At 37.1% G+C, this 21,013-nt stretch overlaps 3 protein-coding genes across 5 annotated transcripts; all 3 read right to left on the reverse strand.

Moving 5' to 3' along the window:
* Positions 1-560: 560 nt before the first annotated feature.
* On the reverse strand, positions 561-6,663 carry LOC109013488 (probable glutamate carboxypeptidase AMP1). Of its 2 annotated transcripts, XM_018995592.2 has the most exons (10): positions 5,486-6,657; positions 4,231-4,473; positions 3,347-3,499; positions 3,148-3,216; positions 2,952-3,039; positions 2,525-2,608; positions 2,324-2,412; positions 1,517-1,630; positions 1,202-1,336; positions 561-1,007 (listed from the first exon to the last, which is right to left on the reverse strand). In XM_018995592.2, the coding sequence occupies exons 1-10, from the start codon at positions 6,416-6,418 to the stop codon at positions 825-827; spliced, it is 2,091 nt and encodes a 696-aa protein (XP_018851137.2). In that variant the 5' UTR covers positions 6,419-6,657; the 3' UTR covers positions 561-824. The 2 variants fall into 2 exon arrangements, with proteins under 2 accessions (XP_018851137.2, XP_035545307.1); XM_035689414.1 differs by lacking the exon at positions 4,231-4,473 and having other exon boundaries at positions 5,486-6,663.
* A 4,443-nt stretch (positions 6,664-11,106) lies between these two features.
* Positions 11,107-19,539, reverse strand: LOC109013491 (cell division cycle 20.2, cofactor of APC complex-like). Of its 2 annotated transcripts, XR_004801338.1 has the most exons (6): positions 18,914-19,539; positions 18,292-18,567; positions 17,756-18,025; positions 17,074-17,655; positions 16,763-16,956; positions 11,107-12,459 (listed from the first exon to the last, which is right to left on the reverse strand). XR_004801338.1 is itself a non-coding variant. In XM_018995594.2 (5 exons), exons 1-5 carry the CDS (start codon positions 19,004-19,006, stop codon positions 16,813-16,815), a joined length of 1,365 nt encoding a protein of 454 aa, XP_018851139.2. In that variant the 5' UTR covers positions 19,007-19,539; the 3' UTR covers positions 16,574-16,812. The 2 variants fall into 2 exon arrangements, 1 of the variants encoding a protein (XP_018851139.2); XM_018995594.2 differs by lacking the exon at positions 11,107-12,459 and having other exon boundaries at positions 16,574-16,956.
* On the reverse strand, positions 11,657-12,448 carry LOC109013489. The gene has a single exon (XM_035689299.1). It carries the CDS (start codon positions 12,446-12,448, stop codon positions 11,657-11,659), a length of 792 nt encoding a protein of 263 aa, XP_035545192.1.
* Positions 19,540-21,013: the final 1,474 nt, after the last annotated feature.

Consider the following 21,013-nt stretch of genomic DNA (forward strand, 5'->3'; position numbering starts at 1 on the left):
CTTGACAATGAGGAACCACCTAGTGCGGCATAAGTGCGTTGGAAAATCTCAATTTAGCAAGTATTTGAGGGGGGAAGGGAACCAAAATGAGTACGAAAAGAAAAAACCGATCTCTATCTCTCTACATAAACAGGTCTTTGTAGAAAGTCCGGGACCAGGATTGCGTGCCATACCTTCAAGCCAGATAGACCCTATAATTTCAAACTAAATAAACCAGGCATTCTTGCTCACAAAGAAAAAATAATAAACAAACCAGACATTTTTGCCAGAGAAGAAAAAGAAATTCAGGAACTGCCACGGTGTCTGGTTTCAAGGACAGCCTAAAAAAGCATTATAGAGTCGAGAAAAATAACGATGTGGTTTCAATTATTATTTCATCTACTCTGAGCAGAGCATCTGCATATTTCTGCCCCCTATTAAGGAATCCTAGAATATAGATGAAAGTAGTATTGCAACCCCAACGCATATAGTCATATTATTAGGACAGGGAGTACCTAACGATTACGAGAGGATGCACAACAGGCTTTAACCAGAGCTCAACACAAAGAGAACCATTTGAATTCATGGAAAACGCAAAGGATGCGTGCTTCAAGCCCCTTTAACCATATAATAAATCCGTGTAATTATTATATACAATAGGGCATAAAACAATTGTCCATTTTCACATACTTTAATTGCAACTGATAAGACTACACACATAAAGGATAAACCGGCAAACAAGAGATTCCCACTCATATAAAATACAAGTCAAGACATTTCGATTTCCCTTTCTTCTCCATCTGTGAGAGTTTTCCTATCACTTTTTCTTTTCTTTTTTTTTCCTTTCAGGTAAGTTCCCCTTTAATGGCTCTGGTAGCTCTTTGTATTGCTCTGGCAGCCCTCCAAATCTCATGCTGAATTGCTGCTTGCCTTTCTTTTCTACTCATTCTTGCAGATCCAGAAATGGCATCTGCTACTCCAGGGAAGAAAACCAGCTTGCTTTCATAGTCACTGGGAGGCCCGTAAATCTACTCCAAAAATAAAAATAAAATTAAGAAAATAATAACCATAAAGGTAAAGTGAATCCAAAATAAAGATCTGAGTGGGAAGTTCTCTTCAGGAGTAGTTGTGAAACAGAAGCTAACGGGTTTTCTGGTCTACCACAGAGTTACCGGTACAATGAATCAGCTCCAATGAGTAAAAGGAAAAGAAAATCACTTACAAGATGCTTAAACCACTGCCTTCCTTGAAGCCCATCTGAATCCAAGAACCCTCTTTCAGCAAGCATCAGCCGATCATTCAATGCTCGCTTTTGCAACACTACAGAATCATCACTTGATTCTTGCTCTCTCAGTATCTGGCTCGTCAAAACACGAAATGCCTTTCAATTAGTTTTTTCTTTTCTTTAAATACAAGCAGGAAACAAAAAGTAAAAAATAAAAACCAGAAAACCAAGCAAGAGGGAGATTTTGCAAAGGAGATTTATAGTTAGTTTCACCAATATTTCAAATGCCCAAAAAAATAATTATTGATTTACCTTTGCCTCATACTGAGCTGCTTTAGCTGCAAAGGTAAGTTCTTCAATTGATGCTACCAAAGGATGAATAGATACACTACCATCCAACAGGTTGCGCAAGACATCTGTATACCCCTGCCCATAAGAAGAAATTACAAGTTCAATATTTAGTCCGTACAAAAAAACTAAAGATATTTCTAAAGTTTTCTAGGATTTCAATTACTGGTGATGAACTAAAAAAGCTTTGTTGATGGCATCAAGCCCTGCTACTCCATCCTCCTTCAAAGTTCATCAGGCTTTTTTCAAACATGGATTTATTTATTTTCACCATGAAAACCAAGTACTAAGAAAAAAATGCTACACTACCAAAAAACCGTAGCACAGATACATGGTGGAACTCTTTTTCTTGTTTTTCTTTGTGACCAAATTTGATGTTCTTTAATTAGTATCCAAGTGTAAATATGCATGTGCTCTTAAGAGAACGGAACTGTCTGGGAGCTGTGTTTGGTTTGACACCCAAAGTTTCACAATTAGTCTCAAGGCAGGCCATGCAAAACATTAAGTTACGATTGCATCAACTGGCCAGGTTACCCGTCGCCGTTACCTGAGATGAAACTATGATTTACAATTTGACCTCAACTAAATGGAAATTTCTCAACACAACAAATCATAGACTTAATCCTACTAACATCTTGTTTTTTTTTTTTTTTATCCTTGTTTCCAAGTAATTTCATCTACAACTTAATTAGTCAATATTTCCCAAAACACGCCAGATATACAAAAAAAAGAAAAATTCCTAAGAAAGCCAAAATAAGATTACATGAGCACCTGCAACTGTTCAGCATAAGAGAGGTAATTGAATGGTAGAATTGAATCATCAGCCAGGTGAAGGGCTACAATTCCCCAAATTCCTGCAACTGAAGCAACGCAAAACAGAAACAATTTACCTTGAAGAGGCATAATATTTCATTGACAAAATGTAAGTAAAAATCCACAAACCCTACTATGCTAGAGAAGAAGAAAGCTAACCAGCCACATGCCGCTGAAACGTTGGATCTCCGTACTTTGTCATCCAGTTATAGGAGTCAAAAGCAGTGTGGTATACAGGAAAATCTGAATGATAACGAATTTTCCAACAATGAATTAGCCCCAAAAAAAAAAAAAAAAACACAGGGAAATCTGAATAAGAATGAAGATTCATTACTTTACCAAACTTTACCAAACTGTAAAGGAGATGATGAAATTATTTATACCTCAAATGGGAATAATCAAATTCAATAAAGTTAAGAACCCATTCTCTCCCGCTAGTGGAAAATATGGAATTTCATAGAATTGCTCACAAACATACACGAGTATACCTTCTTCACACCTAATAAGACTTGATTTCATATGCAATATTTCTTAAAGGTCCATTTTCTCCATCTTAAAACCTGTGATGTACATCATGAGAGATTACCTCTGCCATAGTATATGTCAACAGAAGGAACCCCCGCATGTTGCAGGAATGGAGCAAAATCAGAATCAACTCTACTAAGCCTTTGTATCTACAGCACAAAGAATTTATGAATGATGATGAAAATGACTCGGGACTGCCCCCGGGCTAGACATGTTTCAAAGTTAGTATAGAAAATCTACATATTAGGTAAACTTACAGTTGTGCCCATATTTGTGGCACCCCACCTCTCATACACCGTCGCACCCCCTGAATCAGGATCCTTGACCTAAAAAAAATTAGTTTGCATATTAATTAAGAGTTGAGTCACATTGCTAATACTCGAGCATCGAGACCAAGTCACATCCGAAGAGATGATTGTGAAATAATTGTTTTATTTTCCTTTGTCCAGACTCCACCTTCTTTGTGACCTCACGAATGAGATTGTCTAGCTGGGGCGTTGCTCCAACAAAGAAGCCTGGACCTTGAACAGCACAATCAACATTGAGGTAGGCAACAGCTTTGGAGCCAAGATTTAGGAGGTTTTCTTCAACCCACTCAGTGGATCCTATCTGGAAGAACAAATGAATATGTGAACTAAATTTAGAAAGTCCATTACACCAAAATCTGTCGAATATAAGTTTAATGGCTAAAAGAAGTTTCTTCAAGGCAGACGGCAATAAACTAGATGCATAGGCAGACTAACAAGAGTCGCTTCCGTCCTTCCATCTTTGTATTTTTAAATGATCACAATCTTTGAGCGACAATAGGCAGAAAGACAATTAGAATGGGGATGGTAGTTACCATAAAGTTAATAGCCAAATCTCTCTCTCACGAGTGAGCGCTCTGTGTGTGTGTCTTAAATGATTACAATTTCCAGCCTGTCGTAGGATGGGTGCCACAGTCACAATAAGGTTAATCTCTCTCATAAATGGTGGAAGTGTCAAGTGTGTGTGTCCTCAAAATATGGAACTCCAATTAAAAGGACAATTACAGCAGTTTAAGGAGACCTAAAGCTGCAAGGGAAGGCAGATAATGGACATATTTTCTATATATTTAAATCTGCTAATAAAGTAGAACTCTCATTCGTTATGGCGTCTGCCTCGGCGAGAAACTACGTGCATAAGAAATAAGACATTATCAGACACCTAATTTAGATACACCATACACAGGATGTCTTGTCAGACACAATTATTCTCAATCACTTTGCAAAGCCAAAATTCGTGACAACAACGAGATAAATTCTAATCCCGCCCCCCCAACTCCACACCTAGGGTACCAATGGAAATGGAACATTACCTACCATCCCAAACTCTTCTGCATCCCAACTGCAGAGAATTATTGTCCTTCGAGGCTGCCAACCCAAACCCATCATAAGAGCATATCGACGAGCAATGTCAAGCAGGGCTGCAGTTCCGCTGTTGGGGTCGACAGCACCATATGTCCATGCATCTCTATGATTGCCAAGCAGCACATAGCGGTCAGGCTCTTCCAGCCCCCTTATAACAGCAAAAACATTGTGGATACTGACTACCCTTTCCTCCCCCTAAAAATGTGACAAGAAAGTTTGCATAAAAGAAACGAAAGAGAAGTTGGGAAAGAGCAAGGAAAAAATTGGTAAAGGAATAGAATCTGAAGTGAAGTCCGAGGATAAAAAAAAAAGGCAAAACTATAAGGATAAGAATCAACATAAGTATTAAACACAGAACACATTTAAGCTTATAAAAGCAAAGCCGAGGATGCTCTTCTCTCTAACAGGACCAGATATCATTTCACTAGATCAAGATATGTAATTGCGAGTTTCAATGGTTTTTAGGGGATTCAGACTAAATTACATTTTTGCTCTCTCAAATTCTCTTTTTGATGATGCTCCAAAAGATTTTTGGCTTTGTTGCTTTCCAAAAAGGACTATAGATAGGCAGATACCTCCTAAAATATACCACGCAGGCATACATCCATGCATGCACCAAGCCAAGACAAAACTGCCTCTAGTTTGGAACGCTTTCCTGAAATGGCATTCCCCAGCCAGTCCACGAGAAGTCATGGTTTAAAATCATGCGTCACGAATTATGTTGTGGCTGAATCCAAGATTGAAATAAACAGCCAAACCGAAACACTTACAAAATTTTTAACTGAAACAACACTGCCACCTACCTCGATATTTGACCAAAAAATGAGTTGGCTCTGTAAATAAAGACTACAAAAAAGACCAGCTTTCCAAAATCCCAACAACATGTACAGAACTTTCTAACCAATCTCAAAAGTACGGAATCCACGACCAAATTAACCACGTCACAATTCAATCGTACCCACCACGGCCACATCCAAAAATTTTGAGCAAACTTTACTCGAATCACTAGTCAGAAATAAAAGAAAGAAAGCACAAAAAGTCAAACACTGTTTTATTCCAGCACAAAACACTTTTCCTACGACATTTGAGTCTTTGACTTCAATTTGCATTTTATTTCGCCGTCACAGGGTAGATTTCTTACTCGGTTTTCTGCTTTATGAATGTCTTTATAGTGACGTACGCTAAGCAAATCATATATAGCACCAACCTGGTAACTGAAGTTCAAAATTGTGGGGCCTGGGCCGACGTGCCCGACCCCGATGCGCCACTCCGGAGGAAACGTCGCGCCCCCAAGAGAGCCTAAGATGACTCCGGCAGCCTCGGCGGACAAGGGCATGGACGGAATTTTAGGAAATCTTCTCAAAACCTCAGTCTCCTCCATCTCCAAGCTCTCGCCACCATCAACCCCTGCCCACCCGGGGCTCAGTGGGTCCCCCACGCCCCTCATCACGGTCCCTCTCTCAAAACCCTTCTTAAACTTGTCCCCCTCGGCGTACAGTAGCATAGCCACCGCCCCATGCGCCTCAGCCTTTTGGACCACAATCCCTCTGGGCAAATCACCCTTCCTCGCAATCACCACACACCCGCTAGCGTTCACCCCCAAGGCCACCAGCGCACGATAGTCCTCGTCCGTACCGTGATTAACGAACACTACCTTAGAGTACACCGACCCGGAAGGCGAGTACGCATGGTAGGGTGGTACAACGTCCGGTGTCACCTGGGTGAACTCCGTCAAGGGCAGACGAAGGACAGTGCCGTTGATAAAATGCGCGGAAAGGGAGGAGTGCGCAGGATAGGAGAGGAGGGCCCGGTATTGGGCGGTGCGAGTTTCGAGTCCGAGGTCCTTGAAGTGGGAGAGGACGTAATGGGTGGTGTCGACGGAAGCTTTGGTTCCGGCGAGGTGAGGGTGCTGCGTGAGGGCTCGGAGGTAGGAGGCGAGGGTGTTGTTGTTGGCAGAGGAGAGAAAAATCTGGCGGAAGCGGAGAGCATTTTGGGATTTTGATGACGATGGTGTAGTGCTTGGGTATAGTAGAGTATAGAAGCCGAGAATGCAGAGGACGAGGAGGAGCAGGAAGGTGCATAAGGGAAATGGTTTCGACGTGAAGATGGTACTGGGCTTGCAGAAAACGGCTTCAGCCATTTCCAGAAAGAGAGACCGAGTTTAGAGAGAGTTTAGGGTTTAGAGCTGGCGTTACATGAGAGGAGTTAGTACTGGTTTCTATGGGGCTTTCCAGTCAGCAGAGTTTCTCGGTGGGAATTGCTTTTGTTGTTGTTGTTTCTGTATTAATTTTTTAACGTTGTCAAGCGTTATACATACGTACGTATGTGTTTTACCTTTTGTCGTTGGTGAGCATCTGTGATCGAGACTCGAGAGTGATGTGAGGATCGGAAAGGCCACCTGAGAACTCTTTTGGATTCCAAAGTCATGAGGTTTTGCTGCTTTTACCTGAAACAGTCTCCTTTCCTTTTTTTCGCTTTTTTTTCAGGGTTCCATTGGACAATGGGTGTACAATATTCCGATATAAAGCATGCGTTTAGCCAAGAAAACAATAAGGCATATTTAAAATAGTGAATTGAGATGAGAAAAAATAAATTAAAAGTAAAGTAAAAAATAGAATAAAATATTATTTTTTAATATTATTATTATTTTAAATTTTAAAATTTTAAAAATTAAATTATTTATTATATTTTATAAAAAAGTTAAAAAAAATTATAATAATAAAATAAAATAAAAAGAAGCGAAGCATGCGTTTTGTTTTTGACGCGAGACTGGGAAGCATGCGAAAGTGGCCCTCTGCCTCTTCAAGTGGATGGGATGGGCCATCCGGTTTCTTTGCAAATATCTTATTAGAAAAATTATATTCATTATTTTCATACATAACACAACATATTTTTTTTAATTTTTTTTTTTTTATCATGTGTAATATATAGATGATAAGTAAAAGAATTAATAAGTTTAAGAACAACAAAACCAAAAAAAAAATTTTTTAAAAAATTAAAAAAAAAATGGCATGTAAGAAGTATCAAAACTCAAACGAATATATATATAATATATAATTAAAAAGAGTGGGAGTAGCTATCAGTGTGGCTTCTCCCTCTAGGCATGACCATAAGGGCACTCACTGGTTGCTATATGTTTAGTTTGAGCCATAGTTATTGATCTCAAGTGAAGTAATCCGTCACCGAAACCCCACCACCTAGGTGCTAACATGTAAAAGCTCCCAAAATTTTGATTCACAAGTTTTATTAAGACTAGCCATTTCAAACTTGTGATCTCAAACAAGAAAGGAAAGAATGATCTCCCAACCTTTGTCAACTGGATTATCACCTTGGTGGTAATGTATATATATTGGAGAATATAACTAACGAAATTAATAAGTAGTTGGACGAAACTTAACTATTGTTTAAAATAAATAAATAAAAGTTGTGACTTAAAGAATCTCAATCTTTTGATTGCTCGAAGATGCTCTTTTGTTTTTTTCCCGCAACTTTAGTTTTACGCGGCAATCAAAGTATATATGTCTACTTTGGATACAAACCTAGGGTTATTCTTGCATTAATGAAAGCAATAAACATGCATGGGGTGACCTTATAATGATCAAGTTATGAAAAGTTCCTTAAAATTTTTAATCAGGATATCTTTTTTTCGAGGGGAAAGGGGTTTAATATTTTTGGGGGAAGGCGTTGCTCTATATAACTCATTGTCATACTCGTTGATCAGATAATTATTGAATGCATTCAGCTATTGGAAAAGTCGTTTTTAGAAGAGAAACTATGTATTTTTATGAAGATGAGCAAAGTTTAATTTAGTGGCGAAGTTTACTAGTACAAGATTTGATGGTTGAAGGTGACAATTTCAATCGAATGTGAAGCTAGGCCCGTTTAGACACGAGAAATATTGTTCTATCTCATCTCATCGTTATAATTTTTTTAAATTTTTACACAAAATATAATGAATAATTCAACTTTTTTAAATAAAAATAATATTTTAATAATATTTTATTCAACTTTCATCTCAACTTATTATCCAAACGGCACCGAAGTCTTAGGGAATGAAGCTTATGTTCATTGTTCATATCCACTGCCTTCGTAACGTTAAATACAACGAAACAAAAGAACTGATTCAATGCGAATACTCACTATTCATGCTCTTGTATATATAGTTACAATCACAAGGGTAATTGCAACGTGAAAAGAAGTAAATTTAATTATTTAAATTATATATCTTAACACATACGAGAGTTTATACAAAAAGAGTATTCGAAATAACGTAAATTTGATTAAACGACCAGCATTTCGAAGTCCAAATGAAGTGACAGGTCCTTCGTCATGTTCCAAGGATACAACAGGCGGAATTTTTATAACCTCTTAATTTCTTCGTCATATTTTCTTGATGTGATTTGAGGGAATAGCCCAACAGCCATTAAAAACACAATGCGGGAAAACCTCTTAATCCTCAACATCAACTTTTTTCACGCCAGATTTAGGTTTAATAATGTCGTTGTCATTCTTGTGGAAACCAACTGTAAAAGGACACTCCAATACTAAGAACAGGGGTTGTGGATTCCAGATGGATTCAATTAGAGTTAAGTTTGTGCATTAAAACTCTTGGGAAAAAGATCATGGATCGATCTGGGATTGGTACAATACGTTGTTTAAACTGATCTATAATTTTCTTTCAAAAAAAAAAAAACTGATCTATAATTTGTTTTAGCAGATTGATATAGGAGTATGATCTGCCCAGAAAGAAAAAAACTGGTATATGTGGGCGGTGGAATGAGTAGTATTACTATTGTTTCTCACGGATCGGAGTAGGGGGAAAAGCAGCAAAAAACCATGCAATTTCCATGTCTTTTCGAGCAAGTGTTGCCCCTCCCCAACAGTAAACTCTATTTTCAGGGACATATATCTAAGAGGTACCATGAATAGACACATTTTGTGGCTATAAATCCACACTAAAAGGAGTAGTCACGGTTTTGTCCGAGAAAGACTGCAAGAGACATGAAATCCCTTGCCTTTTCCTGGGTCCTCATTCATCTGTCTTTTGTGAAAAAAGAATGAGCATCAATGTCTCCTTTTCCCTTTCACTTTCACTTGCACTTTGTAATCTACGCCAAAGGCCTAAAAGAAGAGTGGATCTTTCATGTCAGGGTGAGTGACTGAGTGGAGAGAGCATTAGCTCTCAAGCATCCATGTCTCTCGGGTGAAAAAGATGCATTACATCAAATAATACTATCATGTTAAGATGCTTTTCAAGGGGAAACTGATAGGCAGACGGCATGGTTTAAAGAGATTTTGAAAGTCCAATCCCAATGCTCTATATGGTATCTTAGATTAGTGACTGATTAGCTAAACTGTTTGATATATGGCATCTTGTTAGTGGGTCGTCTTAAACTTCTATGGTCTCGGCTGTAACCCATCCTGCCCATGCTCTGATATTAGTGGTGTCAAGTCCCATACCAGGTTGGCACCTGACTTTATGCCTTCACCGACTACATGAAAGACAGTGATAATGTGTAAGCCTAACCAGCTACGCACCAATGCTAGCTGCTATGCCTATCTGAAGACAAATTAAACATAGCGTTAGGCTTGTTTGAATTGACGTTTTAGGTGTACTCAAGATGCATGATAGCAGGAACTTGGTACAAACAAGGTTCAAATGTGGAACAAGATTACTATGATCATGATAGGCTATAGCTAGCTAAAATCAGAGCGTCCTTGAATATAAGGGTCTGAAAAGAAAAAACAAAAAAAACAAGAAACTATTTTCCGAAACCTGCATCTGGGGACAGACGTGAAAGTAAGAAAGAAAGAACGGAAAAAGTCGATGCGATGCGTGAACTGACAAGAGGCGAGGAGCAAGCATTAGTAGCTGGAGAGCACAGCAAAGTAAACTACAAGAAACTCGACCGGCAGTTCTCAAAGCGAAAGGCAGTCCCAACACAATCGTCCCAACAACTACGGTTTGACCCGTTGAAACTTGGAACTGTTCCTGTCTAATAAGTGTATTGATGTATTTTTTAGAAAAAGAACAAAAAATAAAATATAGAATTTATACTAACGGCCACGTCAAGCGGTCAAAACTGAACAGTACACTAGCATCACTCATTTTGTATAGGTGGTGGCAAAACAAGGTTCAATTTTATCAGTATGTGTTTGGAAAACAAGGTAGCCGAGTTTCTTTCCCTTGTTATAATTTTCTTGAAATCAACATGGGTTGGTTCTCAAAGCACTCCGGTGTGACCAAAATTGAAGGTCCCACGAAAGGGTGGGGAAGGATCATAAGCCAACACGACTTGGAGATTTGCATAGACTGGTATTGTTTCTTCAAACGGCGTGTTTCAAATTTTTAATACAATGATGTGATTGACTGATTTACTTTTGGGTATTTTTATACATTTCACTAATATAATTAATTGCGTTATTTTTTAATATAAAATAATTAATTTAACCAATCACATCAATAAAATATGTAAAGAATACGCAAAAATATCTGTATATAGCAGAATTCTAAATTGAATTGTCTCTTGTTGTATTACATGAAATCTTTCGCAGAAGAGCCACTGCAAATTAGGATATAATTTCAGGAGCTGTGTCCTTGACAAATTGGGGAGAATTCGAACAAATCCTAGAAATAATTTCAGGCTACAGTAGTAGTTTTGATGATAGATTCAATGTTTCTTAAACGATCCCATCTAAAAGACGATATATTCATACCGACAAATGTATTTTTAACGAACTAAAGCTTACGGAGGTCTCTAGAAGTGTAGGGGAATAAAATTCACATAGTTGAAGGTGCATTTGAAACCATATTTTCTCAGACCCAAATTCATTAAGCAATAACAACTCGTTTTGAGCATATCACTAATAGAATAAATAATGTGTTACAGTTCATGGCGGGAAAGGGGAAAAATATCAAGGGGAATGCAAGTCATGAGATTAGGCATGGCCTAGTGCAGCACCAAGTGCGCACATCGGTTGTGTAACCAATAAATTTTCTATACGTGCCATTGCTTGAATGACCTTAAGGAATGGATAACATCATCTACGATTGATGAAGTTTGCATTCTATCATAAGCTCTCTCTCATTCTTGATAGCAGATGTTACCCAGCAATATGTCACCTTCTTGGATGACGATGTTCTGAAGTTGGAAGTTTTGCAGCTTCCTTTGTTGCCAGGAGGGCAGCAGATGCTTTCTGGTGCCAATGTCACCGCCTCTTCTACTAGCAGCAAAGTTTGTTTCATATTCTCTCTTCCCAAGTAGTTGTCATGAAATATCCAATTGTTCAGGCATGTCCTTGACCAATATAATTAGGCTGCTGCATTTGACAGTGTCTTTCCTCCTATCTTCCAATTGCTTCAAGATCCAATGAACATTCAGATGGCCTCAAAACAGTAGGACTGACAAACACAGTCAATGGCATGTATCAGTTTCCTCCTAGGCCCCACTGCATTTGCACCCATATCTTTGAGCTTCTTCATTGTTAAATTTACCAACTGAAATTTATTAACACTCTTCCTCTGGAAAATCCTCACAAACTGATCCAGTCCAAGCGATGCCAACCACCTGCTCAACCCCCCAGCTCTTTTAAGTTTTATCTCAAGATTTGATGCCCTCAGCTTTTGACTTAGCAGCATTCCCCCATCAATCAAGCCACTGGGGCAATGTAATAGCCTAGGCCGCTTGATAGCTTTTGAGGTGTCAGACACCCCAAATCTTTCACAAGTTTTTGAGGTGCCAACTTGATTTGTATTTTCTGCTTCCATTCTTAAATCTTCACTTGGTGGCTTAGTTAATGTTGGCAGATCTTGAGAAGGAGCATTTCTCACAAACTGAATACTCTTTTCAGGAGCCAGTGACATGGACTTTCCTTCTTCATCAACAGACAATATTCTAGGACATATATCAATTGGAGGTTGTATTTGGTTACTTGTTTTTTGGGGTCTGGCTTCCAGCTGACTTGGTCCCAGGTTTCGAGTCTTCAAATTTTTTGCAGCAGGTAGAGGAGGCACCAAAATGGTGACCCTCTGTTTTTTCACAATCACCCAACTATCTTCTCCCTGCACATCCAGATCATCACTAGATTTTGACGAGTTAAGGTGGGCACTTGGAGTAATATTCTTGTTTCTAGGGTTTGCCACAAGATGTCTTTGCTTTTTTCCCACCATCAGTAGAGAATCTGCTTGTTATTATACATTATGCAAAGCACACAAATAGTGAATATAACGAGATGATGACTAGCAATGATATCAATAATGAAAACATACCAACAAGCAGATGCAGGAAAAAAATGGACCAAAAAAGAATTATTTTGAGCGGGAAAAAAATCAGAGAGCAAAATACTGCAGAATGTCAAGGAAACAAGACCCTTTCCACAAAATATCGTCGTGACTCGTGATATGGGAACCAGATTGAGCATTCCTCTCCATCCACTTAATCATAAGGTACAGTTAAGATAAAGCTCGACTGAAAAATGGGATGAGTCAAATGAAGTGAGTAACAGTGACAGGAATTACAATTTAAGTTTTATACAGGAGATTTTGCACTCAGAACTGCTACAATACTCCATTTGATTATAAGGATTTCAACCTAAAAACCCCCACTACACCATTTCTTTCTTACTAAGAAAGCTGCGTGAATAAAAAAATCTGAGAGCACGCTGTCATATGAGGATGTGTAGCATGTGTGATTGCAGTTGCACACCTATTCATACCACTCTTTCTTCAATCCATTCAACATTGTCCAATCCTCTTCCTCATTTAGGAACAATCTCTCTTCCACACTATCACAAAAAGTAGCTATGACCACGGTTGACGAAAATGAGAACTGTAGCATAGCCAGCCTAAAGTGTAATATTAAAAATAAAAACAATCCCGTTTCCATTCTCATGAAAAATACGAGCTCTACAATTTTTCCACGCAAATACTCTTCTCACACCAGTTATTTCTATGTAAACAATTTAGTAAACAAAATCCTGATCAACGATTAAATGAGCTTCTCCATCATTTTTTATTCCAAACTAAAACTCAAGTTGCACAACCAATCAAGTGGGAACCTTTTGTATCTCCAGCATAGTTGCACGCCAAAGATAGAATACTCTACAAACTTACATGGTTTAGGGTTCAGCCTAGCTTTCTAGATTGAAAAATAAATGATACTTGTGTGGTCAAAATGGTTCACTAACTCCACTAAAGAACGCTAATTTTAAAACATTTATATATGTCTCCTCGCGCAGCTTCTTACTTGCGGTTGTCGTCCCTTTCCCCCTTCAGAGGTTCTTGGTCAAAGGTAGAGATTGTATGAAAAATTCTTCGCTTTGCTTACGAGGTCACATTTAAAATTATATGAGCAAGCTCATTTCTTCATTGACAAAGCAATAGAACAAAAAAAAATACGAATACAAAATAGTCAGACAAACAGAGAGAGAGAGAGAGAGAGAGAGAGAGAGAGAGCAATAAATGGAATTTCTCATCAAACAAAACCATACAAAGAGTCCAAGATACGAAGAATAAAACATAAAAAGGCAGAAATACAAAAAATCTATTCGTGAATCGTGGACGAGAAAGATTTACCTTATAGAGATACGGGGAAGCAAAATGCAAAAAAGAAAATCAACAGAGAATCTCGAAAGAGAAAATAAATATGAAAGGGGGAAGGGCGCTGGGGTTTCAGAGGTGCTTCAGAGACGAGAGCAAAGGAGGGAAAGTGCAAGAAAATGGCCAGGGTTTCGGCGATGCCAGGTTGTAGGCTGCAGAACGAAGAAGAGATAAAAAATAAAAAATAAAAGGAAGGGTTTCGGCGATCCTATCACATTTAAACATTATTACAACTTTTTCTTATTTTTAAATAAAAAATTATATTCTTTAATATTTTAATTTTATAATATTTTTTTTCTCACCATTTTTAAAATTTAAATAATATTATAAAATTATATTCTTATAATATTTTAATTTTATAATATTTTTATTTAACTTTTTCTCTCACTTTTTATAAAATTTAAAAAATACTCAACTTAAATTATCTCATTATTATTTACAAATTATCTTATTATTATTCACCTATTCATAAAAGATAGATAAGTAAGCTATCAAAATGTTATCGTTTCTTTGAATTGTTTTGGAGTAATTGTTAGTTAAAGTATACATCTTAGGTATGATTTAGTTATATAGTTCAAATAAGATAAGATAAGATTATATATTTTAAATAGTAGTAAGATTTTTTAATTAAGATGAGATGAGATAATTTATAAAAAAATATGTTTGGATAATGAGATGAGATAATTTTTACCTTTTAAAATTTGATAAATGTGTGAATCCCACCAATGATTAAAATTTATTTATTAATTATTGAGTAATTGTTATATTAATTGAGTAATAGTTATGAATATATTAATAAAAACTAATATATATTTAATTAATTAAAAATATACCATAAATATATTTATTTTTATTTTTTTAATCAAAATTACTCTATATTTCAACCAAAAATTAAAATTGTGATTCAGCAAAAGAGAAGAGATGTGAACAAAAAAGAAGAATGATCTCAAAATGGGATGGATAAAAAAGAAAAGTGTACTTTACATATAACCTTTTACTGTTTATATCAATTTTGTACTATTTATTACATTGCTTATGTCAGTTTTGTACTTACAAACAACTTTTACTATATTTAAAATGTAAATGAAGGTTGAAAACGTAAAAATAAAATAAAAAATTCCATTGAAGACTTGTCGTACAACTCAGATGAGATAGTTTTTTATTTCTCAATTTTCGATGTACAATTTTCTATATTCGTTTTCTGATACTTTAAGAAATCACAATATAGTAGTTTTTATCATTACCATTGTTGATAAATCACATGTCACATTTTTTTTTTAAATATTTTTTGATTTTATTCTTTTTAAATTAATTGAAATCATATATCACACGCGTTTTGGTAAAAGAAAAAAAATGTGGTGTATTATGTAGGAATGATGAATAGAATTTTTCATCATAATCTCATCTTCTAAAAGTGAGATTTCGATGGATTGGTAGTTGTTGATAGTTTAAGATTCAAATGGTGAGGTTTTGATGGATTGGTAGTTGTTGATAGTTTAAGATTTGAATAGTGTATGGTGTGTAAGGATGTTGAATATAATTTTTCATGATTAAAAGGTTTTTTCTGATCTTCTAAAACTGACGTTTTGATGGATTGGTAGTTGATATAGTTTAAGATTCGAAGGGGGGGTTGTATATCACGGCCTATACTTAAAAGTGGCTATAAATTTACTGTTCATAGATGAACAGTAATGAATAGTAACAAAAAAAAATTTTTCGCTTGGTTTTTTGCCGTTTACTACTGTTTATAAACATTAATTATGAACAGTATTTAATATTTACTGTTCATAGATGAACAGTAATGAAATGAATAGTAACAAAAGTTTTTTTTTTTTTTTTTTCACACATGGTTTTTTGCGGTTTGCTACTGTTTATAAACAGTAATTATGAATAGTAGAAAAAAATATTGGTTTTTGAGTTTTAAATTCCAACCCTTCATCTTTAATTTTCAGATTTAATCAAACGGTAGAAATTTAAATATTAATTTAAACTAACATAAAATAGATAATTAAATTTTAAAAATTATATCATACACTTAAAATTAACTTCAATTTATAAAATACTAATTTCTCATCATTAAATAAAAGATAAAGTTTTACTGAATATTAAATAAATGATGAAATTTTGTTAAATATTTTTTAAAAAGTATAACAATATAAATAATTAGAGTTTTAACATAATTTAAATATGATAATATTCTTAATTAACTAAAAAGAACTGCTACAACTAATGAAGAAGTAGCCTAAAAATATGTCTTGAATGTGTATTTCATTTTTTTATTTTTATTTTCCTTTTGTCATGTATTTTTTTAATCATCATAAATATTTAAAAAAAAATAAAAAATTTACAAAATTATTAAAAAACACTTCTTCAATCACTAGATAAAAAATAAAAATAAAAAAAAGGGGCAAACGTCGCTCGGACGTTACCTACTGCTAGTAATATATTATATATATATATATATATATATATATATATTATGAATCAGGTTATGGATTCTGAATGCGGACCAATTTTACTTGGAAAATCAGCTATATTTGGAGGATAAACTTAGCAAGAATTTCACAACATATTTTTAGATGTTTATTTCTCATAACAAGTAATGTTAATCCAAATATAAATAAACATGAAGCAACACAAAAAGGCGCAAAATATAAATAAACATTGCCCAATCAGCGTTGTTGGTAGATGATAAAGTTGAAGAAAAAGTTTTTGGTCCATTGATCAATCAATCTCATTTATCCTTAAAAAGTTGTATAAAAACAAGTATCTGAGATAGATAGCAATCAAGTTATGATTAAGACCGAATCCCAGTCCAAAACTTTACTCTATAATCTATACATCAAACCAAAAAACACTGTATCAATGTAAATTAAGTTCTTTCACCTTCTTCACATGATAAAGCTCAACAATCCATTACCACCTTATAAGGATGTTCAACGGATACGGTTCACGTTAGCAAATGGCTCTGGGTTTGTCGCCTTAGGTGCAGGTTTAGCCACTTCTGGGGTCCCAAACACATTCCAAAATCTCAGTGTTTCGTCTCCTGCTGCAGATGCCACTGCGCACCCATCCGGGCTCTGAAAATATACATAACAACAAAGTTAGTAACAATCTAAAAACAGAACACACCCATTAACCTGCTCGTATAAACTAGCTAAAAGGTGATATTGTTCCTGATTTCATGAACTTGGTACCTGTGCCATATAAAGAACTCTGGAGGTATGTCCAGTGAGCTCCGCCATCTTCACCATTGAAGGATATTTCCAAAGAATGAGCTGATTCTGGGAAAAGCCATGAGAGCTAAGCAATTCACGCTCATTCTTGTTCCATAGCAGAGCACAAACCTGCGAACCTGTGCTAACCGAGTTCAAGCACGCGCCTGTGTGGGTGTTCCAGAACTTAATCGAATGGTCACCCCCACCACCGCCAGAGGCTAGCAAATTACCCTGGAATGGACACCAAGCCAGGGCCTTGACAGCAGCTGAGTGCTCCTCAAGCCTGTGAAGCCACTGTGTTGGTGCATTGGAAGAGGCCACAGATCTGTCCCATACATAGAGAAGATTGTCGTTTCCTCCACTCGCCAATTGCTGGCCCGAGGCAGACCATTTTAATCCACAGACCTCCTGTTGGTGTCCCCTGTAGGTCTCAACGATGTGGGATCTCACCCTCACATCATTGTTGATTATTTTACCATCCATTCCTCCTGTTGTTAGGATGTGATTGTTCCAGGCCAGTGAACCGACTCTTTGCCTGTGACCGCCTCTCAATGTCCTCAACTGCATTGACAAAATCAAATAAATCATCAGCAACTACATATTTGAATTTAGAACAAAGAACAATCAGAAAGTTTTTTAAGGTAGATATATAGTTGAGGACCTGTTTATTAGCAGTAGAATCCCAAAGCTGGACATGGGAATTGTTTAAGCCAATGGCGATGTGCCGGCCATCAGGAGCCCAACTGACGCTCGTAACGGGACCACTTTCGTCGTCAATTGAAACGAGTTCTGAGGTAGAGCCATTTGAGGCATCCCAGAGGTACACTGTGTTTTCGAGAGCAATGGCGAGGACGTTGCTGCTACCCCAGTCTAGTAAATTTAAGTAGAAATCATCCACAATATCAGGAGCATCCAATGTCCTCTCGCAACTCTGTCAAATCAGACTGTAAAAATTAGTACACAAAACTACTTAAAAAGAAAAACGCAGAATAAATATCACTAGTACATAGACAAGAGACACCAAAAACGCAGACCATGGCTTTTAAAAACTGCAAAAGCGCATGTACCAACCCGTGTCTTAAAATGCCCAAATATCAAGGTTCAGACGGACCAATTATTTCAAACACTATTTTTAAGAAATATTAATTGCTTTTCTCTGAGAAACTCAAGACTGTGACAGATTCTAAGGAATTATACCTGACGAATGTGTCGCCGGGGCTTGGTAATTTTGGTCTGAGGATTGTACGACGAAAGCAACTCCTGTGGTATCGGGTCGATTGTTGTTGGGGGCTTGTTCTTGAAAGCCAAGATCCGAGTTCGGTTCATGTTGAAGGTCTCCGCAAGTTTCTTCCGGTAGGCGTCTCTGGAGGGAGAGCTCACAGCCGGGTTCTCTTTGCCTTTCCTCGCCTCGGTGAGCATGTAATGGGCGTAATCGAAGTCCATAGCTGCGCGATTGGGAATGAACCTATCCAACTGTCAAGAACACAAAAACTTTATATCAGAACAACAAAAACTAGATTGAAAACTAAAGATGATCACAGACACAACTGTCTTGATCAAGTTTTTAAATTTTGTGCTATTTCACTGTTCTTGCATGATGAGTTCGTTTCCAATTTGTTTTGAAGATAGAATAAAACCCAGAATTTGTTTTCTTTCTTTCTTTTTTCCTTCGTTTTCTTAGAAGGGCATGGAGTAAAATATTAACAGATACCCATCATAACGTATCACGGAAAATAAAATAACAAAAGGATTTTGAGGAGAAAAGCAAATCCAAAACCTCAAAAAACTACTGACAGATAAAAAAATTAGGGATTCTTACATTTTCACGATTATTCTTTCTCTGAAGGAATTGTTCTTGAAGGGGGCACCGAGACGAGCACTTGTAAGAGGAACCCACAGATCCTGCATCCATAACGCTAGATATATATATATATATATATAGAGAGAGAGAGAGAGAGAGAGAGAGAGAGAGAGAGAGAGAGGAGGAGGAGAAGAAATAAAAAATAAAAACAAGAACCTAGCCTGCGAAACGCAAAGTGAGATTATAGATAACAAAAATATATACTGAAAAATAAAAATCACAGAGAGAGAGAGAGAGAGAGCGAGCGAGAGCCAGAGCCAGAGCGAGAGCGAGAGCGAGAGAGATTGGCGATGAAGCTTTGCTGGTGATGTAAGAGCGTTGGAAAAGCTAGTGTTGCTTGCAGAGAATGAGTTAATTGAAGATTACTGGGTATACCGATGAAGGCTTTATATGCGCTAGAAAACTAGGGTGGTTTGTTCCTTCGTTGGTGCTTCTGGGAAAGTAAATTATGAAGATCTGCCATCTGGATATGGATGGGTCCAACGGCTACGTGATTCGAAAATAGCCGTTGTAACTTAGTTTGACGGAAATGGCCCTCACTGACACCAACTGTCGCCTACCATATAGGGTACTTCTAGTAATTGTCACCGGGCTTAGAGTCAAAAACCGGCCCATGATCACGGATTCCTTTGGGCCCAATGGAATTTTTTAACTTTATATATGAGCAGCCATGGTCAAAATAAACAAAAAGAAACACGAGGCTGTTGGGAAGCCATGTGGCCCTAGAAAGACGACGAGCGAGAAACGAGTTCAATTTCTTTACGTTCGATGAACAACGCTCGTTCAGACGACGTGAAGAATCTGAAGATCCTTCAAACACTTTATTTTGTGTGCGCGATTAAGCATGGTGAGGTCAATGGGTACGGGCCACAAGAAAGTAGAAATCAAGAAGCAGAGCCGCCTGATCACCTTCTCGAACTTGACTAAGGGGAAGGAGGTGGTAGACGGTGAGGGAGAGCTAGAGGAAGCGTTGGGATTATATGAGTTTTGGTTGGACATGCCGATTGAGAACATGGCAGTTTTTTTGGAGAAGGTGATGGACAGGGGGTGGCCTGGCCGTGCAGAGTCGACGAGATGGGCATGTGAAGGATGGGGGGCCACGGAGCCGACGAGATGCAAGCTCCACTTTTCAAGAGAAAAAACAATGGAGAAGAAGCCCCAGTGTCTCTCTCTTTCTTTTGTTTCCTTTTCGCTGGCCTTTATTGTCTTTGTTACTGTGTTCGTTTTGTCATATTACAACTTGTGCAGCATATTTGAACATGCGGAGCACATGACAGATTGTGTTAACAGCAGTCATAATTGATGGTATCAGATATAGAAACAATCATTCTATATCTCACAGATGGGGTCTTGTTTTCTTCTGCAGCTTCTTTTTGTCAGTGCGTGCGTTTAAAATCCGCAATGATGTTATGGAGAGTCGTGATTTGGAATAGTCTTTCGCATTTCAATTTCTGATCTTTCTTCTTTTGTTGTCCACGCTTTTCTGACATTTTGGAACCTTATATGCTTTGCCTTTTGAGGTTTCACGTCCTAAAAACATGTTTCTTCAATGCCTTGGAAGCAGATAAGAAACGAGACCCCCCATTAATGGATCATTCAATAATACAGGAGATACTGTTATCATTCTGGAGAGCATTTCTCAGCGACTATTCTTGATATCGATAAGGAAAAATGTCTGCTAAATCACATACATTCTCATGTATTTTTATGCAGGATGATAGATCAAGAATCAGGACCAGTTGAAGTTGATACTTATCTTAAAAAATACGAGAGAAATTGATGACTCAGTAAGGCAGCTCTAGAAACCTGTCCCAGTGATCGCGAAGTTGAAGTAGGATGGTAACACTGCTGATGCTTGAAATGGGAGCAAATGAAGAGTAATTTGCAAACAAGGAGTGAAAAAGTAAGTGGCTACCATCAAAAGAGAGAGAGATGGGGGCGCACATCCCATTAATAAATATGATGACTTTGAATTTGTCTGTCATCTATTTTTTAATTACAGATCAATCATCCAAGAAGACAAGGTGGCTCCGATTATATATACCAAGAATGGCGTCA

This window comes from Juglans regia, chromosome 4, assembly GCF_001411555.2.
Source record: "Juglans regia cultivar Chandler chromosome 4, Walnut 2.0, whole genome shotgun sequence".
NCBI lineage: Eukaryota > Viridiplantae > Streptophyta > Magnoliopsida > Fagales > Juglandaceae > Juglans > Juglans regia.

Excerpts from the sequence above, each read along its gene's own strand:
- LOC109013488 (XM_018995592.2), bottom strand. The coding sequence starts at position 6,418 with ATGGCTGAAGCCGTTTTCTGCAAGCCCAGTACCATCTTCACGTCGAAA. Across the intron at positions 3,500-4,230 it reads ATGCAGAAGAGTTTGGGATG|ATAGGATCCACTGAGTGGGT; the intron begins GTAGGTAATGTT and ends TTGTTCTTCCAG. Across the intron at positions 2,609-2,951 it reads TGACATATACTATGGCAGAG|ATTTTCCTGTATACCACACT; the intron begins GTAATCTCTCAT and ends GTTATCATTCAG.
- LOC109013489 (XM_035689299.1), bottom strand. The coding sequence starts at position 12,448 with ATGGTGGGAAAAAAGCAAAGACATCTTGTGGCAAACCCTAGAAACAAG.
- LOC109013491 (XM_018995594.2), bottom strand. The coding sequence starts at position 19,006 with ATGGATGCAGGATCTGTGGGTTCCTCTTACAAGTGCTCGTCTCGGTGC. Across the intron at positions 18,026-18,291 it reads CCCGGCGACACATTCGTCAG|AGTTGCGAGAGGACATTGGA; the intron begins GTATAATTCCTT and ends CTGATTTGACAG. Across the intron at positions 16,957-17,073 it reads GAGTTCTTTATATGGCACAG|AGCCCGGATGGGTGCGCAGT; the intron begins GTACCAAGTTCA and ends GTATATTTTCAG.